This window comes from Somniosus microcephalus, unplaced genomic scaffold, assembly GCF_052327205.1.
Source record: "Somniosus microcephalus isolate GS21.2 unplaced genomic scaffold, FLI_Smic_1.0 unresolved_chr5, whole genome shotgun sequence".
NCBI classification, from domain to species: domain Eukaryota; kingdom Metazoa; phylum Chordata; class Chondrichthyes; order Squaliformes; family Somniosidae; genus Somniosus; species Somniosus microcephalus.
This window is the reverse complement of record NW_028225183.1, coordinates 20727022-20752555: the sequence shown is the minus strand read 5'-3', so window position 1 is coordinate 20752555 and position 25534 is coordinate 20727022. Positions and strand designations below refer to the sequence as shown.

The 25534-nt window shown below is 45.0% G+C and overlaps 1 protein-coding gene across 1 annotated transcript in view; it reads right to left on the bottom strand.

Annotated features, from left to right (window-relative positions):
- LOC147087647 (putative G protein-coupled receptor 139) overlaps positions 1-23964 on the bottom strand; it is a 28687-nt gene extending 4723 nt beyond the window's left edge. The window contains exon 1 of the mRNA XM_085977769.1: positions 23649-23964. Coding sequence (XP_085833895.1) covers positions 23649-23871 — 223 coding nt within the window. The 5' untranslated portion in view covers positions 23872-23964. The remainder of the gene's footprint in view (positions 1-23648) is intronic.
- Positions 23965-25534: the final 1570 nt, after the last annotated feature.

Here is a 25534-nt window from a genome sequence, read left to right as displayed (position 1 = left end):
GGACCCAAATTCACCCACAACTTCTAAGGTATGGAAACACTGGTATCGTACTTCGGCAACTTACAAATGCTTGCCAATTATGTATCTCCTCATGTATTTGACTATATCGAAGACTCTGTAAACTATGACTCTGCTATCCAAATACGGCAGCAACTATATATTAAGGCCCCAAACGAAATTTTTGCTCGGCAGTTACTGGCCACAACTCGACAACCACCCAGGGTATCACTTGACGAATTCCTTCAAATGCTTCGCAGGCTCAGCAAAGATTGTAATCTCAAAGCTGTCTCAGCTGAGCATTACCAGGAGGAATTAATTTGTGATTCTTTTATTAATGGAATTGCATCTCCCTTCATACGTCAGCGTCTGTTGCAGAATAAAACCCTCGAGTTACAAGCTGGCAATGACCAGGCATATTCTCTGGACTTAGCAAACAAAATGTTGATGCCTACCTTTTACCACGTGCAAGGACTGCTGATATCAATTTTAGTGTCTCCTCCGATAAGCCTCAGTCAGAAGCCCTCATTGTTGACGATCTGTCCTAGCTGATGATGACCCTACCCTAGCGGCATCTTGGCTGTCTAAAAATAAGTGTTTATTCTGTGGAGGTGCAATTCACTAAACGATATATTGTCCTGCTCGTAATGCAACCTGTAATCATTGCAGTGAGAAAGGTCACTTTTCTAAAGTATGTCAGTCAAGCGCCTCTCTTAGGGTTACAGCTGCTATCTATAAAACTGCTCCTTCCCCAAGAGTCACTACTAATGTTGCAGCTGTCATCTATAACACTGCTCCTTCCCGAAGAGCCACTACTAATTCAAAGCTGTCATGTATAAAACTGACCCTCCTCCCATCACAGCTGTTTTTCCTCAAAACCTGTCCCATACAGCCACAAAGGTTTCGGTAAATCGACACATTTTGTGTGCACTAATCGACTCATGCAGCTTCATCAGTGAGCAGGATGTCAGTAAATTAAAACTGCGTATTTAGCCCTCGGACAGGGAAATTTCAATGGCTCTGACGACACTGACAACCAACTCTTCCGAGTTTTGTCTTGTCGACCTTCTTCTCAATGGACGCATTTATTTCTCCACCCAGCTTGGGGTGCTCAAAAACCTATGCAGTGATGTGCTCCTGGGACAGGATTTCCAGAAGCAACACAAAAGACTCACTTTCGAATTGGAGGGTCAAAGCCACAGCTTACTATTTGCAAAGTAACGTTTTATGTGCTTTCGGCGGCTTCGCTCGACAACACTCCTTGTTTACCAATCTTTCCCCCTGATGTAGGACCATAGTCACTAAATCATGACGTTTCAGTCAAGATGATCTATCCTTTATCGATGCAGAAATTTCTCACCTTCTAGAGGAGGGTATCATTGAGCCATGTTCATCTTCCTGGTGGGCTCAGGTCGTCATTGTTAAGAATCCTCTGAAGCAACACAAGAAACGTCTTTGCATCGATGACTCGCAAACTATTTACCAGTATACCGACCTGGATGCCTACCCACTACCACGCATCGATGACATGGTCACTAACCTTGCCAACTAAAGGGTATTTTCAACTTTTGACTTAAAGAGCGCATATCATCAAGTACCATTAAAGGACTCTGACAAGAAATATATGGCCTTTGAGGCCAATGGTCGGCTTTGCCAGTTTTGTTGCCTTCCTTTTGGGGTTATCAATGGGGTGGCCATCTTTCAACGGACGATGGCTAGCCTAGTCAAACATGAGACCTTAATGGACACTTTTCCATATGTGGATCATATCACCATTGCAGGTCATGACCAGAAGGAGCACGATGCCAACCTCCAGAAATTTCTTGACCTTGTCCGTCGTCGCAAATTAAACTTAAATGTGTCCAAATCCGTTTAATCAGTACCAGCAGTCAACATCCTTGGCTACTGGGTGGGCAATGGTGTCATCAAACTGGATCCAGAGTGACTTCGTCCACGTCAGGAGCTCCCTCCTCCTGCGAATCTCGGCTCTCTTCCTCAGGCCCTCGGCATGTTCGCCTAAAATGCGAAGTGCATACACCCCTTTTCTGACAAGATACAGCCCCTGCTTCACTTAAATCATTTCCGTTGGAGGCAATGGCTATTTCAGCTTTCGACCTCCTCAAGCAACAACTGGAAAAAGCCACGCTTCATCCGATTGATGAAAATCTCCCTTTCGTAGTCGAGTGCAATGCATCAGAGGTGGCGATCTTGGCTACCTTAAATCAAGGTGGTCGACTCATTGCATTTCTGTCCAGAACTTTGCAGGGTAGCGAGCTCCATTATCCTCCTGTCGTGAAGGAGGCTACGGCTATCATCGAAGCAGTACATAAATGGAGTCATTTTCTCACTTGTTGCCATTTCACGCCCATAACTGATCAGCGCTCTGTGGCTTTTACTCTGGATAACCGGAAATGCACAAAGGTCAAGAATAACAAAATACAGCTCTGGAGGATGGATTTGGCAGCCTTTGGCTACACCATACATTATCGACCCGGCAATGAGAATATGGCCCCGGATTCACTCACGGATGCATTCTGCTCTTCCATATCAACTTCAACTCTTACAGATCATCATATTGACTTGTGCCATTCCGTATGTTGCACTTTGTGCGATCTAAATTCTCCCATTTTCTATGGAAGACGTGAAAAGAACATGCTCCACTTGTAGAATTTGTGCAGAATTAAAACCACAATTCTTCCGTCCGTCGGATGGCTCACTCATACACGCTACACAGCTGATGCAGCGACTCAGCGTTGACTTTAAAGGGCCATTTACTTCCTCAATGCGAAACACAGACTTGCTAACTATGGTGGATGAATATTCACGCTTTCCCTTTGCTTTCCCCTGTCCCAATATGCTTACTTCCACACTGATCTTATGCCTCGATCAGGTCTTTACCCTATGCAGTATGGCCAATTTCATCCACTCTGTTCGTGGACTCAAAAGTTTTCTTTTCCAACAGGGAATCACCACAAGTAAAACAGCACCTATTGGAAACGGACAGCTTGAGAGATACAATGCCATCATTTGGAACGCTGATCGTGTTGCACTGAGGTCACGCAACCTATCAGACCTGCAGTGGAAAAATATGATCCCTGATGCATTGCATTCCTTCAGGTCTCTTCTTTCAAAATCCACCAATGCTGCTCCTCACGAACTGTTCTTTGGGTTCCAGCATCGCTCCACTCATGGGATATCCCTACCATCATGGTTGGCAGCTCCTGGCCCCGTGCTGCTCCGAAGATTTGTCCGATCCTCTAAGAGTGATCCCCTCATTGATCTAGTGGAACTGACAATCCCATGTACGCGTATGTGCGGTACCCTGATGGCCGGGAATCCAATGTGTCACTCCGGGATCTAGCTCCCTGCACAAACGGTCCCATGGACCCAATCGATAGTGGGATCCATATTAATGTCACCAATACCTTTTGCTCCTCTGAGGATGACGCCCTACCCAAGACGTCAAGGGATCTGCCAGCTATTCCACCAGATCAACCCAGATCGTTCCCCGCGGGCTTGCCACCCGAAGCCAGGACGATGGTCAGTCACTGCCTACTGAGCAGGGTGAAGCTAGCTCTGTGCCTGTGGGGGACCGCACCCTGAGCCACGATCTCCCCAGTCCCCCTCAGGTAGATCAATGTGACATGGACACTGCCAGCACGCCGGTGTGAACCAAGCAACAAAGGGACCAAAACATGGTCTGAGCAGACGTTCTTTGTGGCCTCCAATGGAGATCCAAATGACTGCGTCTATTCTTAGTCGGATAAATTCGTTAGAAGGAAGCTGCCAGACTTCCCATCTTTCAGGCGGGAAGAATGATATGAAAGTTGTCATTCATGTGGAAATGACTTATGAAATAATACTGGGCGGCCTGCTGGTGGCGCTGTCCATGGAAGGTATAAATACTCGGGCATGTGCCCAGCTTGCTCAGGACATTCTTTAGCAGGAACTAGTAAAGGACACAACTAGATCTCCATGTTGAAAAACAGTTGATTAAAGACCTGTTTAACGCTTAGACCAAGTCTCTTGTAGTTTTCTTACGTCACTTCCCACAAACATTCTACCAATTTATTTACAGATTCTACTGCTGGCCTTCGAGTGTGACCTCCATCCCCTGCGCACTTCCCCGCTTCCCACTCTATTGCTCCTCCTGATGTGGCCCCAGTGGCTGCAGCAATGCTGTTGTAAGGCTGCTGAATGCGGGATCCAGAGTTTGCCTTGAAGGACACCCTCCACTGTCTCTGGGTCTGGAGGGCTACATGAGTCGATTAGTGCACTCAAAATGTGTCCATTCTTAGGCAGCCCCATGCAACAGAGGATGATTTGCTTTCACATTAAAAATGAGTTCTCAGGTGACAGATGAGTCCGATGGGAGTCCTACAGACTCTGTCACAGCTGGGGCAGACAGTGGTTGAAGGATCTGGTGGGTAGGGTGCTTGGGTTGACGTGCACTCCTTCCACTGTTAGAACTTGGCTTCCACTTGCTCCCGACAAAGAGACTCGAGTTGTATGTGGCCCTCCCGGATGCTCCTCCTTCACTTTGTGCGGTCTTAGGCCAGGGATTCCCAGGTGTCAGTGGGAATGTTGCAGGTTTTCAAGGAGGATTTGAGGGTGTCCTTGAAGCGTTAGCTCTGCCCACCTGGGGCTCTCTTGCTGTGCTGGAACTCCGAGAAGAGCACTTGTTTTGGGAGTCTCGTATCAGTCATGTGGACGATGTGACTCATCCATCGGAGCTGATCGAGCGTGGCAAAAGCTTCGATGCTGGGCATGTTGTCCTGAGCGAGAACACTGACGTTGGTGTGACTATCCTCCAATGGATTTGCAGGGTCTTGCGGAGGCAGCGTTGGTGGTACCTCTCCGGTGCATTGAGGTACCTGCTGTACATGGTCCATGTCTCTGAGGCATACAGGAGGGCAGGTGTCACTGCTACTCTGGAGGCCATGTACTTGGTGCCGGGTTTGAGATTTGTATTCAAACACTCTCTTCCTCAGGCGACCGAATGCTGCACTGGAATACTGAAAGCGGTTTTGGACTTCGCCATCGACATCTGCCCTTGTTTACAATAGGCTCCTGAGGTATGGAATGTGGTCCATGTTATCCAAGGCCTTGTCATGGATTTTCATATTCAGGGGGCAGTACTCTGTGGCAGACGCAGGTTAGTAGAGGACATTTGTCTTATGGAGGATTATTGTAAGGCACATTCTCTCATTCTGCTTTGGTGAAGGTGTTGACGATGGTTTGGAGTTCGAACTCCGATTGAGCACAGACGCAAGCGTTGTCTGCATACTGTAATTCGATAACAGAGGATGGGACGACCTTAGATCTGGACTGGAGGCGATGGAGTTTGAACAGCTTCTGATTTGTTTTGTAAATAAATTCCATTCCAGCGGGGAGCTTACTGAGGCTGAGATGGAGCATTGCAGCAGGAAGATCGAGACAAGCCTCGGTGCGATGACACAGCCTTGCTTGACGGTGGTCCTTACATGAATTGGGCCTGTGATGGAACCGTTGGACAGGATCACAGCTTGCATGTCGTCGTGAAGCAGGCAGAGGATGGCTACAAACCTTTGAGGGCAGCCGAATTTGAGTAGGACACACCATAATCCCTCACGGTTAACACTGTCAAAGGCATTTGTGAGATCCAAGAAGGCCATGTACAGCGGTTGGAGCTGTTCCCTGCATTTCTCTTGTAATTGACGTGTGGTGAAGATCATGTCCATTGTGCCCCTTAATGGGCGGAATCCGCATTGCGACTCTGGGAGTAGCTGTTTGGCCATTGGGAGAAGGCGGTTGAGGAGGATTCTTGCAATTACTTTCCCTGTGACAGACAACAGGGAGACTCCTCTGTAATTACCGCAATCGGGCTTGTCACCTTTCTTGAAGATGGTCACAATAACGGCATCTCTGATATCCCCTGGCATGCTCTCCTCCTTCCAGATAAGAGAAAGGAGTTCATCAATTCGCGCCAGTAGTGCTTATCCGCCATGCTTTAGTGCCTCATCAGGGATTCCATCTGCTCCTGAATCCTTGTTGTTCTTCAGGTGTCGGATGGCCTTTGCAAACTTATACCAGGCTGGGGTTGTGCTGAGGCGGTGGCGGATAGCATGCTGCGGGATGGTGTTGAGGATACTCATGTCGAAGACAAAGTCTCGGTTAAGGAGATCTTCGAAGTGCTCTTCCCAGCGGCACTGACTGCCTCTCTGTCCTTGATGAGTAACTCTCCCTTCTTGGCCCACAGTTGGGTAGGCCCTTGGGTGCTTGGGCCTTAGATGGTCTCGACTGTGCTAAAGAATCTACGCTCGTCGTGGTTGTCGGCTAGCTGCTGGATCTCCTGCTCTTTCTCCACCCACCATCTGTGCTTTAGGCCACACGTTTTTTGTTGCCTCACTTTTCATTATACTTTCAAGTTTTGTGTCATCTGCAAATTTCGTAATTGTGCCCTGTACACACAAGTCAAAGTAATCAATATGTATTTCGAAAAGCAATGGTCCTAGTACCGACCCCTGGGGAACACCACTGCATACCTTCATCCAGTCTGAGAAACAACTACTCTATGTTTCCTGTCAATTTGCCAAATTCGTATCCATGCTGCCACTGTCCATTTAATTCCATGGGTTCCAACTCTGCTGGCAAGTCTACTATGTGGCACTTTATCAACGTCTTTTGGAAGTCCCTGTACAAGGGTGTAACATATACAATTCCCCAGTCCTCTGGCTCCACACCATATCTAAGGAAGATTGGAATACTATGGCCAGTACCTCCACAATTTCCACCCTTACTTCCCTCAGCTTGTGAGGATGCATCCCATCCGCTCCTGGTGACTTATTTATTTTAATTACAGCCAGCCTTTCCAATACCTCGCCTTTGACAATTTTTAGCCCATCCAGTATCTCAACTACCTTCTCTTTCACTATGACTTTGGCAGCATCTTCTTCCTTGATAAAGACAGATGTAAAGTATCTCAGCCATGCCCTCTGCCTCCATTCGTAGGTCTCCCTTTTGGCCCTTAATCGGCCCCACCCCTCCTCTTACTGCCCGTTTACTATTAAGATGCCTATAGAAGACTTTTTGGATTTCATTTAATGTTAGCAGCCAATCTATTCTCATATTCTCTCTTTTCCCCTCTTATATCCTTTTTCACCTCCTCTCTGACCTTTCTATATTCAGCGTGGTTCTCAATTGTATTCTGAACTGGACATCTGTCAAACGCCCCATTGTTCTGCTTCCTCTTCCTCTCCAACTCTTTCGTCATCCAGGGAGCACTGGCTTTGGTTGCCCTACATTCCACCCCCACCCGCCCGTGGGAATGTACCTCGACTGTACCTGAATCACCTCTTGTTTAAAGCAGCCCATTGTTCGATTACAGTTTTGCGTGTCAATCTTTGATTCCAATTTACCCAAGCCAGCTCTGTTCTGAAACCACTGCAATTGGGCCTCCCCCAGATAAGTATTTTTACTCTAGATTGCTCCTTGTCCTTTTCCATTGCAAATCTAAATTTTATGATACTATGATCACTGTTCCCTAAATGTTCCCTTACTGACACTTGCGCCACTTCAGCTACCTCATTCCTCAAAACCAGATCCAGCAACGCCTCCTTCCTCTTTGGACCAGAAATGCACCAATCAAGAAAGTTCTCTTGAACTCACTTCAGAAATCATTCCCCATCTCATATTTTATACTATTACTATCCCTGTGTATATTAGGATAATTCAAGTGCTCCATTATTACTACTCTATATTTCTTCCACCTCTCTGTAATTTCCTTGCAAATTTGCTCCTCCGTATCCTTCCCACTAGTTATTGGCCTACAGAATACAACTAGTAGTGTAATGGAACCTGTATTTTTCCCTAACTCTAAACAAATAGACGCTGTCCTTGACCCCTCCAGGGCATCCTCTCTCTGCAGCACTGTACTATTCTCCTTAATCAATGCTGCTACCCAACCTCCTTTCTTTCCTTCACTATCTTTCTCGAATATCTTATATCCAGGAATATTTAGAATCCACTCCCGTCCTTTATCGCCATGACAACTTTCTCCCATGTGGCTATTTGTGCCTGCAGCTCACCAACCTTATTTACCATGCTTCGTGCGTTTACACACATGCACTGTAAACCTATCTGAGAGATTTAGGTGTGGTTCAGTTGGTAGCACACTGGATTTTCAGTTAGAAGTTTGTGGGATCAATTCCCACACCAGGGACTTGAGCACATTAAATCTAGGCTGACACTCCAGTGCAGTACTGAGGGAGTGCTGCACTGTTGGAGTTGTCGTCTTTTGGATGAGACGTTAAACCTAGTCCCCGTTTGTTCTCTCACGTGGAGCTAAAAGATCCCATGGCACTAGTTCGAAGAACAGCAGGAGAGTTATCTCCGGTGTCCTGGCCAGTATTTATCCCTCAATCAACATAACAGAAACAGTTTATCTGGTCATTATCACATTACTGTTTGTGGGAGCTTGCTGTGCACAAATTGGCTGCCGTGTTTCCCACATTATAACAGTGATTACACTTCAAAATATCTTCATTGGCGGTAGTGCGCTTTGAGAAGTGCAGTGGTCTTGAAAGGCTCTATATAAATGTAAGTTATTTTATTTTATCTTTGACCTTACAATAGCAAAATACTGCGGATGTTGGAAATCTGAATTACAACAGAAAATGCTGGAAACACTCAGCAGGTCAGGCAGCATCCGTGCAGAGAGAAAAAGTGTTAACGTTGCAGGTCTGTGTCAGAACTGGAAAAAGATAGAAACATAGAAGATAGGAGCAGGAGTAGGCCATTCGGCCCCTCGGGCCTGCTTCGCCATTCAATGTGATCATGGTTGATCATCCAAATTCAATACCCTGTCCCTGCTTTCTCCCCATACCCCTTGATCGCTTTAGCCTTAAGAAATATATCCAACTCCTTCTTGAATATATTTAATGTATTGGCATCTACTGCGTTCTGTGCAAAAGAATTCCACAGGATCACCACTCACTGGGTGAAGAAATTCCTTCTCATTGCTGTCCTAAATGGCCTACCCCTTATCTTTAGACTGTGACCCCTGGTTCTGGACTCCATGACCATCGGAAACATCCTTCCTGCATCTAGTCTGTCCAGTCCTGTCAGAATTTTATAAGTTTCAAAGAGATCCCCTCTCATTCTTCTAAACCCCAGCGAGTACAAGCCCAATCGACCCAATCTCTCATCATACGTCATTCCTGCCAGCCCTGGTATCAGCCTGGTGAATCTTCGCTGAACTCCTTCCATGGGAAGAACATCCTTCCTCAGATAAGGCGAAAAAAACTGCACACAATACTCAAGCTGTCTTCTCACCAAGGCCCTGTATAACGGCAGCAAGACATCGTTGTTCCTACGAAGGCCAACATACCATTTGCCTTCTTAACCGCCTGCTGCACCTGCATGTTTAACTTCAGCGACTGGTGCACAAGGACGCCCAGGTCTCGTTGCACTTCCTCTTCTCCCATTCTATTGCCATTCAGATAATAACCTGCCTTCCTGTTTTTGGCAGCAACCTGGATAAACTCGCATTTATCCACGTTATATTGCATCTGCCATGCTTTTGCCCAATCACCCAACCTATCCAAATCACCCTGGAGTTTCTCGGCATTCTCCTCACAGCATACACGCCCACCCAACTTTGTGTCATCAGCAAATTTGGAGATATTACATCTAGTTCATTTGTCTAGATCATTAATATATATTGTGAATAGCTGGGGTCCAAGGAACGATCCCTGCGGTACTCCACTCGTCAATGCCTGCCACTCATAAAAAGACCTGTTTATTCCAACTCTTTGCTTTCTGTCTGCCAACCAGTTCTCTATCCAAGTCAATACCTTGCACCCAATACCATGTGCCTTAACTTTACACGCTGATCTCTTATGCGGGACCTTATCGAAAGCCTTCTGAAAGTCCAAATCCACCACATCAACTGGTTCTCCCTTATCTATTTTACCAGTTACATCCTCAAAAAATTCCAGTAGATTAGTCAAGCAGCGTTTACCTTGCTGACTTTATCTGATCCTGTCACTGTTTTCCAAGTGCTCTGCAATTACATCTTTTATAATGTTAAATGTTAGACATGTAACAGGTTGTAAGTACGTGTAGGGGCAGGGAAAGGGGGAGCGGAGGAATTAACAATAGGGGCAGGCTGTGATACGGTGGGAGGTAGGAATGGTTAAGTGTTGCAAATGGGGATGGCAGAATAATTTTCTTTTTCTATTTTAGACCTTCTTGGATTCTCTCTTTGTCTGACCCCACCTATTACCGTACTATTTCATACCCAACTGCTATCTGTCTCTCTGAATCATTTGTGCACCTTGTTCCTACTTTCTAATGCCACATCCTGGTGCTCACCTACCATTCTGATGAGCTTAAACCCTCCCTAACAGTTCTAGCAGCCCCCTCCGTCCCGTGAGGATATTGCTCCCGGATCTGTTGAGATGTAATCCATCCGCACTGTACATGTACCACCTCCCCAGAACCGGTCCCAATGTCCGCAGAATCTAAAACCCTCCCTCCTGCACCATTTCTCCAGCCACGCATTCACCTTCTGTATTCTCCTAGTTCTGTACTCAGTAGCTCTTGGCACTGGGAGTAATCCAGAGGTTACTACTTCGAGGTCCTGATTTTTAATCTGTTTCGTAGCTCCCTATTATCTGCCTGCAGGATCACATCCCTCTTTCTACCTATGTTGATGATACCAATATGGACCACCACCTCAGTCTGTTCACCCTGCCCCCTTCAGATTGCCCTGCAGTGACTCAGCGACATCTTTGAATTTGGCTCCAGGGTGGCAATATATCATCCAGGTGTAACGTCTGCAGCTGAAGAATGGCTTCTCTGTTCCCCTAACTATCTAATCCCCTACCATTATTGCTTTTCGGATCTTCCTCCCCCCCACCTACAGCTGAGCCACCCGTGGTGACTTTGACTTTGTTCTGGCTGTAATCCCCAGAGGAAGCATCGAATTAGAAAATGAGATGCACTCAGGGACCTCCTGCACTACCTGCCTTGTCCTCCTTTCCTCTCTGACGGTCACCCATTCCCTCTCTGCCTGCACACAGTTATGCTGCGGGGTGACCACCTCCTGAAAAATGCTATCCACGGAGCTCTCAGCCTCACTGATGCACCTTATGTGACGCCAGTTGCTGCTCAAGCTCCGATACCCATGGGAAGTGTCCTGGAGTCCCCACATGGCACAAGAAGTGCATTCCACGGGACTGAAGTGCCCTGCCTTGCTTCTACTTAATAGACTATTAAATAACTTAACAGAAGTAAACTCAAGACATAAAAGAAATCACCATGTACACATCATTTATTTTTTTTGCAGGTCATTCCTTTGTGCTGATGTCACTTACCTCACTCCCTTATGCTCGCTCCCGGCTCTGGGTTCCCTGGCCTACATTTATCTCTGTCCGCTCCTCTCTCTCTCTCCTTCTTCCCCCTCTGCTCCTAATTGCTACTCTTCCAAATTCACAACCTGAGCACTCTGTTTAGTACCACTCATTGTATGATCACTCTGTGCAGACCACAGAAAACAATGGATTTCCCCACACTTGTTCCGTGATATATTCCATACCAGGCCATCAGGATAAAAAAAATGACAATATCTAAATTGCACTAAACGGCAGGATCTGAGAGATGATCCCAGTGAAGGAAGAATGAGACTTGCCTACATGACATTGCTTCCACCTCAGTCCAGGAATTCTTTCCCAGGACAGCCTAGATTACACTATTCCCGCCTCAGTCCAGGAATTTAATTCCCAGGACTGCCTAGATTACACTATTACCCCCTCAGTCCAGGAATATCATTCCCAGGACTGCCTAGTTTAGACTATCCCCACCTCAGTCCAGGAATGTCATTCCCAGGACTGCCTAGATTGCACTGCCACCGCCTCAGTCCAGGAATTGCATTCCCAGGGCTGTCTAGATTACACTGCTCCCGCCTCAATCCAGGAATTTCATTCCCAGGGCCAGCTAATTTACACGTTTCCTGCCTCAGTCCAGGAAGTCAGTACCCAGGGCCGCCTAGTTTACACTGCTCCCACCTCAGTCCAGAAATTTCATTCCCAGGGATGACTAGTTTACACTGCTCCCACCTCATTCCAGGAATTTAATTCCCAGGGATGCGTAGATTACACTGCTCCCACCTAAATCCAGGAATTTCATTCCCACGGCCGCCTAGATTACACTGCTCCCGTCTCCGTCCAGGAATTCAGTTCCCAGGTATGCCTAGGTTACACTGCTCCCGCCTCATTCCAGGAATTTCATTCCCTGTTCATTTCTCTATTGCCTGAATCTAGAACAAGAACAAGAACAACATGTTTCTATAGATTGACCTCACCCAGACAAATATGTCATGGTTTGAACGAGGGGAAGAAAAGTAAAAAGAAGCAAAGTGTTTATACCAAGGGATCAAAGTAAAACCTTTAAAATATTAATCAATGAGATAACTACCACGTAAGCTCCACAATTCTCCATGAAACGCACTGGAAACATTGAATTCTCGCACAGTCATACTCACAGAATCATACCTGCCAGTCAACATTCCCAAATCCTCTATCACCATCCCAGGCTGTGTCCTGTTCCACTGGCAGCACTGGCCCAATTGTGTTGGGGGCACAGGGTTATACAGTCACGTGGCCGAGACCCTGCGAGTCCTCAACATTGCCTAAGAATATAATGAAATCTCATGGCTTCCAGTGAAACATGGGGAAGGTATCTTCCTGCTGATTACCTCCTACCGCCCTCCATCAGCTGATGAATCGGCACCCCTTCATGCTGCACACCAGTTGATGGGAGCACCGAGAGCAGAAATGGTGCAAATTACACTCTGGGTCGCGAGGGGGAAACTTAAATGTCCATCACCAAGAGTGGCTCGGAAGTACCATCAATAACCGAGCACAGAAAAACACAGCTGCCAGACTGAGATTGCGGTAGCTGGTGGGAGAACCAACAGGAGAAAATAGCTTGCTTGACCTCGTCCTCTCCAACCTTTCTATCACATATATATCTGTCCATGACAATACTGGTAGGACCGACGACTGCACAATATTTGTGAAGAATGAGTCTCGCCTTCACGTTAAGGCCACCCTGCATCGTTTCATGTGCCTCTACCATCGTGCTCAATGGAATGAAATTAGACAGAGCCAAGCCATCCCCCAACCAACAGATCAGATTATTTCAAAGCTGTCATATCCTGTCGTGAATGGTAATGAACAATGGAGCCATTTCCATGTAGCCCTGAAAATTTCTCCAATATATCCTGTTAACTTTTGTAAGTTAGAATTAAAAAAGAAAGGAAGAATTGCATTGATATAGCACTTTTCATGAACTTGGTATGTCCCAAAGCACTTTACAGCCAATGAAGTACTTCGGAAGTGTAGTCACAGTTGTACTGTAGGAAACTTGGCAGCCATTTTGCGCACAGCAAGCTCGCACAAACGGCAAAGTGATAATGACCAGATAATCTACTTTAGTGATGTTGATTGAGATAAATATTGACCAGAACACCGGGGTTAACTCTGCTGCTCTTCTTCGTTATACTTCCATGTTATCTCTTTAGTCCACCTTAGAGAACAGACGGGAGCTCTGTTTAACGTCTCATCTGAAAGTGGACCCCTCCGACAGTGCAACACTCCCTCAGTACTACCACTCCAAAGTGCAGCGCTCCCTCAGTACAGCCACTCCGACAGTGCAGCGCTCCTTCAGTGCCTCCTCTCCGACGGTGCAGCGCTCCCTCAGCACTGCCACTCCGACAGTGCAGTGCTCCCTCTGTACTGCCCCTCTGACAGTGCAGCGATCCCTCAGTACTGACCCTCTGACAGTGCAGCGCTCCTTCAGTACCACCTCTCCGACGGAGCGGTGCTCCCTCAGTACTGCTCCTCTGACACTGCAGCGATCCCTCAGTACTGACCCTCTCACGGTGCAGTGCTCCCTCAGTACTGCCACTCCGACAGTGCAGCGCTCCTTCAGAACAACTGCTCCGATGGTGCAGCGCTCCCTCTGCACTGACCCTCTGACAGTGCAGCGATCCCTCAGTACTGACCCTCTGAAAGTGCAGTGCTGCCTCAGTACTGACCCTCTGACAGCGCAGCGATCCTTCAGAACTGCACTGTTGCATTAGCCTAGATTTTTGTACTCAAGTCGCTGGAGTGGGAGTTGAACCCACAACCTTCTGACTCAAAGCCTAGAGTGCTATGACCTGAGCCTACTGAATCTGCTTCCGGCAGACTTTCCATTTATCATTCAAGATCATAAAATAACACTGCATGACGAAAGTTCTGCTCATCTGCTCCCTATTCTTTTGACAATTATTTTACACCTGAGCCGTTTTGGTAATGACAAGGCAAGTAGTGGAAACAGTTTCTCCATGCTTACGGTATCAAAACCCCTCATCATTTTGAACACTATTCAATCTCCCCCCAACTTTCTCTGCTATAAGGAGAGCAATCTCTCGTCTTGCACACAACAGAAATTCCTCATCCCTGGTATCATTATGGTAAATTCACACCACACAAGTGGCAGACGATGACCATCTCCAACAAGAGTGAGTCTAACCTCTTCCACTTGACAGTCAACGGCATATCCACCACCGAATCCTCCACCAGCAAAATCCTAGGGGTCGCCATTGATCAGAAACACAACTGGACCAGCCACAAAAATGCTGGGGCTGCTACAGCATGTCAGAGGCTGGGTGTTCTGCGGTGAGTAACTCACCTCCTGACTTCACAAAGCATCTCCAACACCTACAAGACAAAAGTCAATAGTGTTATGGATTATTGTCTGTAGACAGAGGGATGACATGTTGCCAAGACCCTGCTAACTCTAATAACATTATTATACATTTCTCAATATTAAGGACAGGTACAAATATTAAAACTAAATTTCAAAAAAATAAGCAGGTTCTAAAGAGTAATATTCTTAACAAGATTACAATCTGTGAACGAACACTAATGGACTGATAATCTGTAAGGACTGAGAATTTCCAATCGGAATTTCGGATCTTATACCGCCCGTTTTGTGCCACCACACGAGAGGAATGTATAGGCCCTTTTGTTTGCAGCATTTTGTCTCTTTAAAAATCTTTGTGACTGGTCCTGTCTCTTTAGAAAGATCATGTGACTGGTCCTGTCTCTTTAAAAAGCCTGTATGACTGGTCCTGTCTCTTCAGGAATACTATGTGACTGGTCCAGTCTCTTTTAAAAGCCTGTGTGACTGGCCCTTTCTCTTAAGAAAGACTTTGTGACTGTTCCTCACTCTTTAAAAAGCCTGTGTGACTGGTCCTGTCTTGTCAGAAAAATATGTGACTGGTCCTGTCTCTTTAGAAAGCCTGTGTGACTGGTCCTGTCTCGTTAGAAAGCCTTGGTGACTGGTCGTTTCTCTTTAAAAATCCTGTGTGACTGGTCCTGTCTCTTCAGAAAGACTATGGCCCAGTAATTCCTCTCCAAACGCGTGAGTACGGACGGGGTGCTCACGCGTGTGCCCGGTGGAATTGCTGGTTTTCAGCATGCACAGCGCATGCGCGGAAAACCGGCATTTCTTCTCCTCTGACCCAAGGGCTTAAGAGGCTGAATGCATACGCTCAGGAGTCTGCATGTGCGACTTGGATTTCCTTTATTTTTAGAGAGTTGTGCATGTGTAAAGGCCTCCAGTTTTTACACATTGAAAAACCACACGTAAGTACATAGTTTTACAGGTAAGTGGTCTATTAATACAATTTATAACAATTTTTTCCACAGGTTTGTTATTTTTAAATAATTTACAGTAAGGTAAGTTTAGTTTTAGCCCCGATTTTTTATATAATAATTTTTTTCAAATTTTAAAATTATTGTTTAAAATAGTTTTTTACAGTTATTTATGGTTCATTTAAGTAGTGCAATGTTTTATTTAATTTTTTTCAAGTTCAAGTAGTGTTTTGGGGCCAGGAGTTTTCATGAGTTTGACAGCTCTTACTCTCAAAATCATGAATGAACTTTTGCAACCTCCCATTGGTTGCCCTGTGCTCACGTGATCCCAGCCGGCTCACCGCACTAAGTACGCCGCTGGGTCACACACACACTGCGCGGCAGGACCTCAAGTGGGCCAGTGAGAGGAAATGCAATGCGGGCCACGATTGAAATGTCAGCGCGCCGGGTAAGTGCAAATCGGGGGCTCGCAAGCGTGGCAAGCTCCCGATCCTAATTACAGGGCCTATGTGACTGGTCCTGTCTCTTTAGCAAGTATATGTGACTGGTTCTGTCTCTTTAATAAATCTGTGTGACTGGTCCTGTCTCTTTAGAAAGCCTGTGTGACTGGTCCGGTTCTTTTAAAATCCTGTGTGACTGGTCCTGTCCCTTTAAGAATCCTGTGTGACTAGTCCTGTCTCTTTAAAAAGCCTGTGTTACTAGTCCTGTCTCTTTAGAAAGCCTGTGTGACTAGTCCTGTTTCTTTAAAAGCCTATGCGACTTGTCCTGTCCCTTCAGAAATGCGATGGGACTGATCCTGTCTCTTTAGGAAGCCCGTGTGTCTGGTCCTGTCTCTTTAAAAATATGTGTGACTGGTCCTGTCTCTTTAAAAAGCCCGTGTGACTGATCCTGTCTCTTTAAAAAGCCTGTGTGACTGCGCCTGTCTCTTTAAAAAACCTGTGTGACTGATCCTGTCAATTTAAAAAGCCTGTGTGACTCCGCCTGTCTCTTTAAAAAACCTGTGTGTCTGGTCCTGCCTCTTTAAAACGCCTCTGTGTCTGATCCTGTTTCTTTAAAAAGCCTGTGTGACTGGTCCTGTCTCTTTTGAAAGCATGGGTGACTGGTCCTGTCTCTTTTAAAAGATTTTGTTACTCGTCCTGTCTCTTTAAACAGCCTGTGTAACTGGTCCTGTCTCTTCAGAAAGACTATGTGAATGGTCATGTCTCTTTAAAAGCCTCTGTTACTCGTCCTGTCTCTTTAGAAAGCCTGTGTGACTGGTCATGTCTCTTCAGAAAGCCTATGTGTCTGATCCTGTCTCATTGGAAAGATTGTGCGACTGCTCCTGCCTCTTTAAACAGCCTGTGTAACTGGTCCTGTCTCTTTAGAAAGCTTGTGTGACTGCCCCTGTTTCTTTTAAACGCCTGTGTGAATGGTCCTGTCTCTTTAAAAAGACTGTGTGACTGATCTTGTATCTTTAAAAAGCTTGTGTGACTGCGTGTGTCTCTTTAAAAAGCTTGTGTGCCTGGTCCTGTCACTTTAAAATGTCTCTGTGTCTGATACTGTCTCTTTAAAAAGCCTGTGTGACTGGCCCTGTCTCTTTAGAAGGCCTGCGTAACTGGTCCTGTCTCTTTTAAAAGCCTATGTTACTTGTCCTGCCTCTTTTAAAAGCCTGTGTGACTGGTCCTGTCTGTTTAAAAAGCCTGTGTGAAAGGTTTGTCTCTTTAAAAAGCCTGAATGTCTGGTCCTGCCTCTTTTAAAAGCCTGTGTGACTGGTCCTGTCTGTTTAAAAAGCCTGTGTGACTGGCCCTGTCTCTTTAAAAAGCCTGTGTGTCTTGTCCTGCCTCTTTAAAAAGCCAGTGTGACTGGTCCTCTCTCTTCAAAAAGCATGTGCAACTAGTCCTGTGTCTCTACAACGCCTGTAGACTGACCCAGTCTCATTAAATAGCCAGTGTGACTGGTCCTGCTTCCTTAAAAAGCCAGTGTGACTGAACATGTCTCTTTAAAAATCCTGTGTGAATGTTTATTTATCCCTGGCTATGGTTCTGCCCTCTGGTTTAAGTTTTCCTTTCATGTTATACAATTAAGAAGCGTCAGAATGGATATTGCCTTAAACAGGGTACCATGGATATTGGATCCACAGGGTTGGTGATGGTGCAGTGTTAGTTCTTTGATACAGAAGTGACTTCAGTAAGTTGTGGGGAAACCTTTGCTGGAAAAGTAATGTGAAGAATTGAAGCTCTAGGCCTAGAAATCCGTCATTGACTGCAGTAGAACTGAATATCAGGCGCTCAGTGTAAAAGGCGCCCGATCCGATGCCGCCAGCTTAACCAACTGCCCGAGAAGAATTTCCCAGCCCTTTTCTGCAGACAACGGCAGATATTAAATGTGACAGCGTGCTGACGAATTGGACTAAGACTTTGCCTCTGAAAGGCTCGGCTTGAACCCATTCAGAGCCATTTGTTATCATCCAAGACAGATTGCTCGAGGGGTGGGGAGGTATAAGAGTTATATTTAAAATTAATTACAAGCATTTATGTCTCATTCAAAACTCCATTGTCCGTGTCCCAACTCGCATCAAGTCCCCTTCACCCATCACCCCAGTGCTCGCTGACCAACATTGCTTCCCGCAACGGCAACGCCTGGATTTTAAAATTCCCATCCTCGTGTTCAGCCCCAAATCATTGCCAAGTTCCCAGTAAAGGATTTGCATCTTGAAAATGCCAAAGATTACTTTTTTTATGTTTAGTATTTTACCGTACGTATGCTTCATCCCCTGAGCACAGGTGGATTTCTACCATTGGCATCAAGGGTGAAGAGGCTCAGGGGAGGGGGTAGAATTCGGCTTGGACTGTAGCACAAAACACCATCACCTCCAAAATCCTCCTTCACGTCACACACCATCCAGATTGGGACATTATTATTTATTCATTCACGGGATGTGGGCGTCGCTGATAAGGCCAGCATTTATTGTTCCTCCATAACTGCCCTTGAGAAGGTAAACCTCCTTATACAACTGAGTGGCTTGAAAGGCCATTTCAGAGGGCAGTTAAGAATCAATCACATTGCTCTGGTTCTGGAGTCACATTTCAGCCAGAGTGGGTAAGGACGGTAGATTTCCTTCCCTAAAGGTTATAAATGAACCACATGGGTTGTTACGACAACCCAATAGTTCAATGGCCACCATTCCAACACTAGCTTTTTATTCCAGATTTCTTTAATTCATTGAATTTAAATTCCGCTGCTGGTGGGATTTGAAAACATGTCTCTGGATCACTTGTTCACGAATCTGGTTTAATTGTCCAGCAACATAACCACTATGCTACCATACCCTTCAAAATACATTGTGATACCTTCATCGTCACTGGGTCAAAAGACTGAAACTCCTTCCCTAACAGTATTGTGGGAGCACCTTCACCACACGGACTGCAGTGGCTCAAGATGAAGGTCCACTATTTTCTCATGGGTAACTAGCGATGGCCAAGTAATACCGGCCTTGACAGAGTTACCTATACACTGAGAACAAATAGATATAAATAATAAAATGGGAATCAAATCGATGATTTTGTAATTCATTGATTGAACCCAGGCGAGGCCTGTGATCAGAACCATGCTCTGCTAAACAAATTGTCGCACAACTCGGCTCATCAATTCCATTATTCTATGACTGATACTGCCCATACTTTCCCAATTGCCCTATCCTGTAAAAAGGTGCTTGAATAGTACCACATAATGCCAAAATTGAAGCACATGGGATTAAAGTGGCAGTGGCAACATGGCTCGGTAAATGGCTAAGAGACAGAAAGCAGAGATAGTGGTGAACGTTTGCTTTTCAGACTCAGTCTATACTACTGTTCCCCAGGGGTCGGTGTTGGGACCATTGCCCATTTCATGTACAACAATGCTATGGACTTGGGTGCACAGCGCATAATTTCAAAGTTTTCACATGACAGGAAACTTGGAAATGTTAACAAACAGTGAGAATTATAGTAACAGACTTCAGGAGGACATAGACAGACTGGTGAAATTGGCAGACACATGGCAATTACAATTTAATGCAGAGAAGGGTGAAGTGATACATGTTGATATGAAGCATGAGCAGAAGTAATATAAACTAAACGGTGCAATTTTAAAGCGAGTGCATGATCAGAGAGATGTGGGGTGTGCTTACACAACCATTTGACGGTGGCAGGACAAGTAGCAATGGCTTTTAATGCATACCGAGTCCTTGGGTTTACAAACAGAGGCACAGTAACAAATCCTGGAAGAAATGCTAACCTTTTAAAAATCAATGGTTCGGCCCCAGCTGTAGTATTGTGTGCAATTCTGAGCACCACACTTTGCCAAACATGTCAAGGATTAGAGAAGGTGTAGAGGAGATTTACCAGAATGGCACCAGGGATCTGGGACATCAGTTACGTGCAGAGACAGGAGAAGCTGGAATTGTTCTTTTTAGAGCAGCAAAGGTTAAGAATCATAGAATTATAGAATCACAGAAAGTTGTGGCACAGATGGAGGACATCTGGCTCATTGTCTCTGTGCAGGTCAAAATAGAGCTATCCAGCCGAATCCCACTTTGCAGCTCTTGTTCCGGAGCCCTGTAGGGTATGGCACTTCAGTTGCATATCCAAGTTCGTTTAAAATTCATGAGGGTTTCTGCCTCTACCACCCATTCAGGCAGTGAGTTTCAGACCATCACCGCCCTCTGTGTGAAAGACATTCTCCTCACCTCCCAGCTAATCCCATTACCAATATCTTTAAATCTATGCTCCTTGGTTATTGACCTCTCTGCCAGGTGAATTTGGTGCTTCCTTTCCAGTCTATCTAGGCCCCTCATAATTTTACACACCTCAATTAAATCTCCCCTCAGCCTCCTCTGTTCCAAAGTAAACAATCGCAGACTATTCTCCAGTCTTGGCAACATCCACGTAAATGTACTTTATAACATCTATACAGCAATCACATATTTCCTGTAATGTGGTGACCAGAATTGTACGCAGTATTCTAGCTGTGGCCTAACTGGTGTTTTATGCAGTTCTACCGTAACCTCCCTGCATTTATAATCTATGCCTCAGTTAATAAAGAAATGTATCCCATTTGCCTTCTTAACCACCCTATCGAAATGTCCTGATAGTTTCGGAGATATGTGGAAATGCACTCCAAGGTCCCTCTGTTCCTCTGCACTTCTCAGTATCCTATCATGTATTGTGTAATCCCTTTTTTTAGCCGTCCACAAATGCACTGCCTCATTCTTCTCCGAATTGAAGTCTATTTGCTAGTTTTATGCCCACCTGATCAGTCAATTTATATCTTCCTGCAGACTACAGCTATCTTCGTCACTATCAAGAAAACGGCCTATTTTTGTATCATGTGCAAACTTCTGCATCATGGTCCCAACATTGATGTCTGTATCATTGATATGTATCACAAATAGCAGGGGACCTAGTACTGAGACCTGTGGAACCCCACTGGAAACAGCCTTTAATCACAAAAACACCACTCGACCATTACACTGTGATTCCTGCCACTCACCCAATGTTGGATCCAACTTGCCACTTTCCCTTGGATCCCATGACCAACCTGTCATGTGGGACCTTGTCAAAGGCCTTAGTAATACTTATGTGGACTGCATCAAATGCACTACCCGCATTGACGCTCCTCATTACCTCCTCAAAAAATTCAATCAAGTTAGTCAGACACGAACTTCCTTATCATCACCATGCTAAATGTTTTGATTAATCCGTGCCTTTCCAAATGCCGAATTATACTGTCCCTCAGAATTTTTCCAATATTTCTGCCACCACCAAGGTTAGGCTGACTGGCTTGTAATTACTCGCTCTTTTGCTTTCTCCCTTTTTAAACAATGGTACAACGTTAGCAGTCCTCCAGCACAACGCCTGTAGCCAGAGAGGATTGGAAAATATGTTCTGAACCACCTCTATTTCCTCCCTTGCCTCTCTTAACAGCCTGGGATACATTTCATCCGGGCCTCGTGATTTATCTACTTTCAAAATGCTACTCCCTTAATATTTCATCTCTCACTATGTTTATCTCATCTAATATTTCACACTCTTCATCCTTAACTATAATGTCTGCATCGTCTCACTCTTCCGTGAAGACAGATGCAAAGTATTTATTAAGAACCATATCCACGCCTTCCGCCACTACACACAGATTAACTTTTAGGTCTTCAGCAGGCCCTACTCTTTCCTTCGTTAACCTTTGCACTTGATGTATGTATAAAACATCTTTGTGTTTTCCTTGATTTTCCTTGCCGATATTTTTTCATGCCCTCTCTTTGCTTTCCTAATTTCCTTTTTAACTTTACCCCTGCACTTTCTATACACCTCTAGTCTTTCTGTAGTATTGAGCTTGTGGTATCTGACAAAAGCTTCCCTTTTTGTTCCCTTATCCTACCTTGTATTCCCCTTGAAATCCAGGCGGCTCTAGATTTGGAAGTCCCATTCATTTTCTGTTTGGGAATAAATTTGCTCTGATACCTCACTATCTCCTCGTTGGATGCACCCCACTGATTTAACACTGATTTACTATCAAGTAGCTGTTTCCAGTCCACTTTGGCTAAATCGCTTCTCGGCTTAGTAAAATTGGCCTTTCCCCAAATGAAAACTTTTACACCTTGTCAAAACTCTTACACCTCACCTCGTCTTTTTCCATTAGGGGAGATTGAATATAGATCTCAAGATTGTGATGGGTTTTGATAGAATAAGCAAGTCTGTTTCCAGATGCAGAATGGTGGGTAATGAGAAGATACAGATTTAAGGCAATTGGCAAAAGAAGCAGAGGAGAGATGAGGAGAATTTCCTTTCCACGGTGAGTTATGATCTGGAATGCATTGTTTGAGAACATGGTGGAAGCAGAGTCAATCATAACTTTCTAAAGGGAATTGGATAATTAGTTGAAGGGTAAATTTTTACAGGGCCCTGATTAACGTGTAGGACTAATTAGATAGCTCTTTCAAATAGAGCGCACGGATATGATGGGCCGAAGGGTATCTGTCTGTGCTGTACTGATCAATGATTCTATGAGCAAGAGACAGAGAGAGAGACAGGAGAGAGAGAGAGAAGAGGGGGAGAGAGAAATAGTGAGAAAGAGTGAAATAAAAATAGTGACTGAAAGACGGAGCAGCACAGAGGGAAATAAATTAGCTTTAAAAGAGGAATTGGATAATTACCTGAAGTGGAACAATTTGAATGACTATGGGAAATAGCAGGTGAATGGGATTAATTGCAGGGGTAAGGCCATGGTGGAATTTGAACATAAGGGTGACAATATTAAAATCGAGGTGTTCTGGATCGGGAGCCAAATTATGTCAGCGAGCACAGGGGTGATTGGAGAACGGGACATGATGCGAATTAGGAAAAGGGCAGCAGAGTTTAGTTTATGGAGGCTGGAAGCTGGGTGGCTGGCCAGGCAAGCATTGGAATAGTCGAGTCTGAATTTAGCATAGACATGGATGATGTTTTATGCAGCGGTAGGGCTGAGGTGGAGCAGAGATGGGTGACATTTTGGAGGTTGTAGTAGGCAGGACCAGTGATTCAGAGGATATGAGCTCGGAATTCAGCTCATGGACAAAGAGATCGCCGAGGTTGCAGACAGTCTGTTTCAGCCTCAGACATTGACAAGGGAGGGGGATGGAGTTGGTAGATAGAGAACGGAGTTTGTGACGTGCACAGAAGATAATGGCTTTGCTCATCCAAATATTTAAATGATAATCGAAGTAATAATGTGAAACATAGTTTTCAGATCCAATTGCTAGATATAGAGCCTTACCAGGGACAACAACAGCAGCAAAGATGAGAGAGTAAATTACAAGAACAGTAACACAGTTAGCAAAGTTTTGCAGATTATTAGCTGGATATTGAGACTTATCTGGCACAACAACCGCAACAAGAAGGGAAGAATAATGACAAGGACAGTAATACCGTAAAACATGGTTTATAGAATTAAAAGTTAAATAGAGAAACTTACCAGGAATACCAATAGCAGCAAGGAGGGGATAGTAAATGTATTGAATAACCTGAAGTGCGAAATAGATCCGGACATGTAATGATAATATAACATAATATTCTGAAAGCAAGTCAAACTGCCAGCTGAAACCCCTGCCCATTGTTGTAACATTCCAATCTACTGTTCTCAGATTCTGATCAATTGTTGTAACATTCCAATCTACTGTCCTCAGATTCCAACCCATTGTTGCAGCATTCCAATCTGCTGTTCTCAGATTCCGACTACCTCTCAGTGGAGCAGTGCGCTGATCCCTGTTAGTGCCGGAGGTGATGCTCTCACTGACACTGTGGGATAACACATTGAAAGGAGTCCATTATTAATAGAGGAGGCAAACCCTGCACTGATACAATTAGGGGCCATGGAGACTGACATTAATTACAGTCACTGAACAAACAGTTTCAGTTAACCCGTGGAGACTAACATTAATTACAGTCACTGAACAAACAGCTTCATTTAACCCCTTCCAATCGAGCCCTTTTTGTTCCACAGGAAAGTAGAAGATTTCCCCGGTCCGGATGGGATGTATGAGAGTTGCTGATGGAAGGAATGGTGGAAATAGCGCAGTTTCTGGCCAGAATCTTTCAATCCTCCTCGGATATGGGATTGGTGCCAGAGGACTGGAGGGAGGCAAATGTTAAACCGTGATTGAAAAAGGAGAGATGGATAAATCCTGTAACTGCAGGCCAATCAGCCTAACGTCAGTGGTAGGGAAACTTCTATAGGCCATGTTCCAGGATAAAATTACCTGTCCTTTGGAAAAACATGGATTAATAAATGACAACCAGCACAGATTGTTTAAATTCCAGTCCGTCTGACAAACTTGATTGTGTTCTTTGATGAACTAACAGAGAGGGTTGATGAGGGTAGTGTGGTTGATGTTGTGTATATGGACTTTCAAAAGGTGTTTGATAAAGTGCCACTTAATAGACTTGATTGGGAAACGGAAACCCATGGGATTAACAGGGCAGTGGCTGCGTGAATATGACATTGGCTGAGGGACAGATAACAGAGAGTAGTGGAGAACGGTTGTTATTCAGAGAGAAGTGAAGTGTACAGTGGTGTCCCCTAGGGGGCGATATTAGGGCCAGTGCTCTTTTTGAAAGATATTAATGGCCTGGAGTAAAGTCGAAAGGCATAATTTCAAAGTTTGGTGATGTCACGGAACTCAGAAATGTAGTAAACAGTGAGGAGAGTAGCAGACTTCAGGCACACATAGACAGACTGGGGAACTGGGCAGACACATGGCAGATAAAATTTAACTGAGTGAAGTGTGAAGGGACACAATCTGGGAGGAAAATGAGGAGAGGCAATTTAAACTAAATGGTACAATTTTTTTAAGGACTGCAGTTAGTGAGAGACCTGGGATTTTAGGTGCACAAATCTTTGAAGGTGGCAGGACAAGTAGCTAATATTGTTAAAAACACATAGAGGATCTTTGGCTTTATAAATAGAGGCATGGTGTACAAAAGCAAGGAAGTTATGCTAAACCTTTATAAATGACTGGCTAGGCCTGAGCTGGAGTATTGTCTCTAATTCTGGGCACCACACATTAAGAAGGACGCCAAGGCCTTGGAGAAGGCGCAGAGGAGATTTACTGCAGTTGTTCCAGAGAGCAGACGTTTCAGTTATATGGAGAGACTGGAGAAGCTGAGATTTCTCCTCTTCGAGCAGAGAAGATTAAGGGGACATTTAACAGCAGTGTTCAAGGGTTTGGATAGAGTAAATAATGAGAATGTTTTTCCAGTGGCAGAAGGGTGGCAAACCTACACACAGATTTAATATAATTGGCAAAAGAACCAGAGGGAAGATGAGGAGAATTTGTTCTAGGCAGCGAGATGTTGTGACCT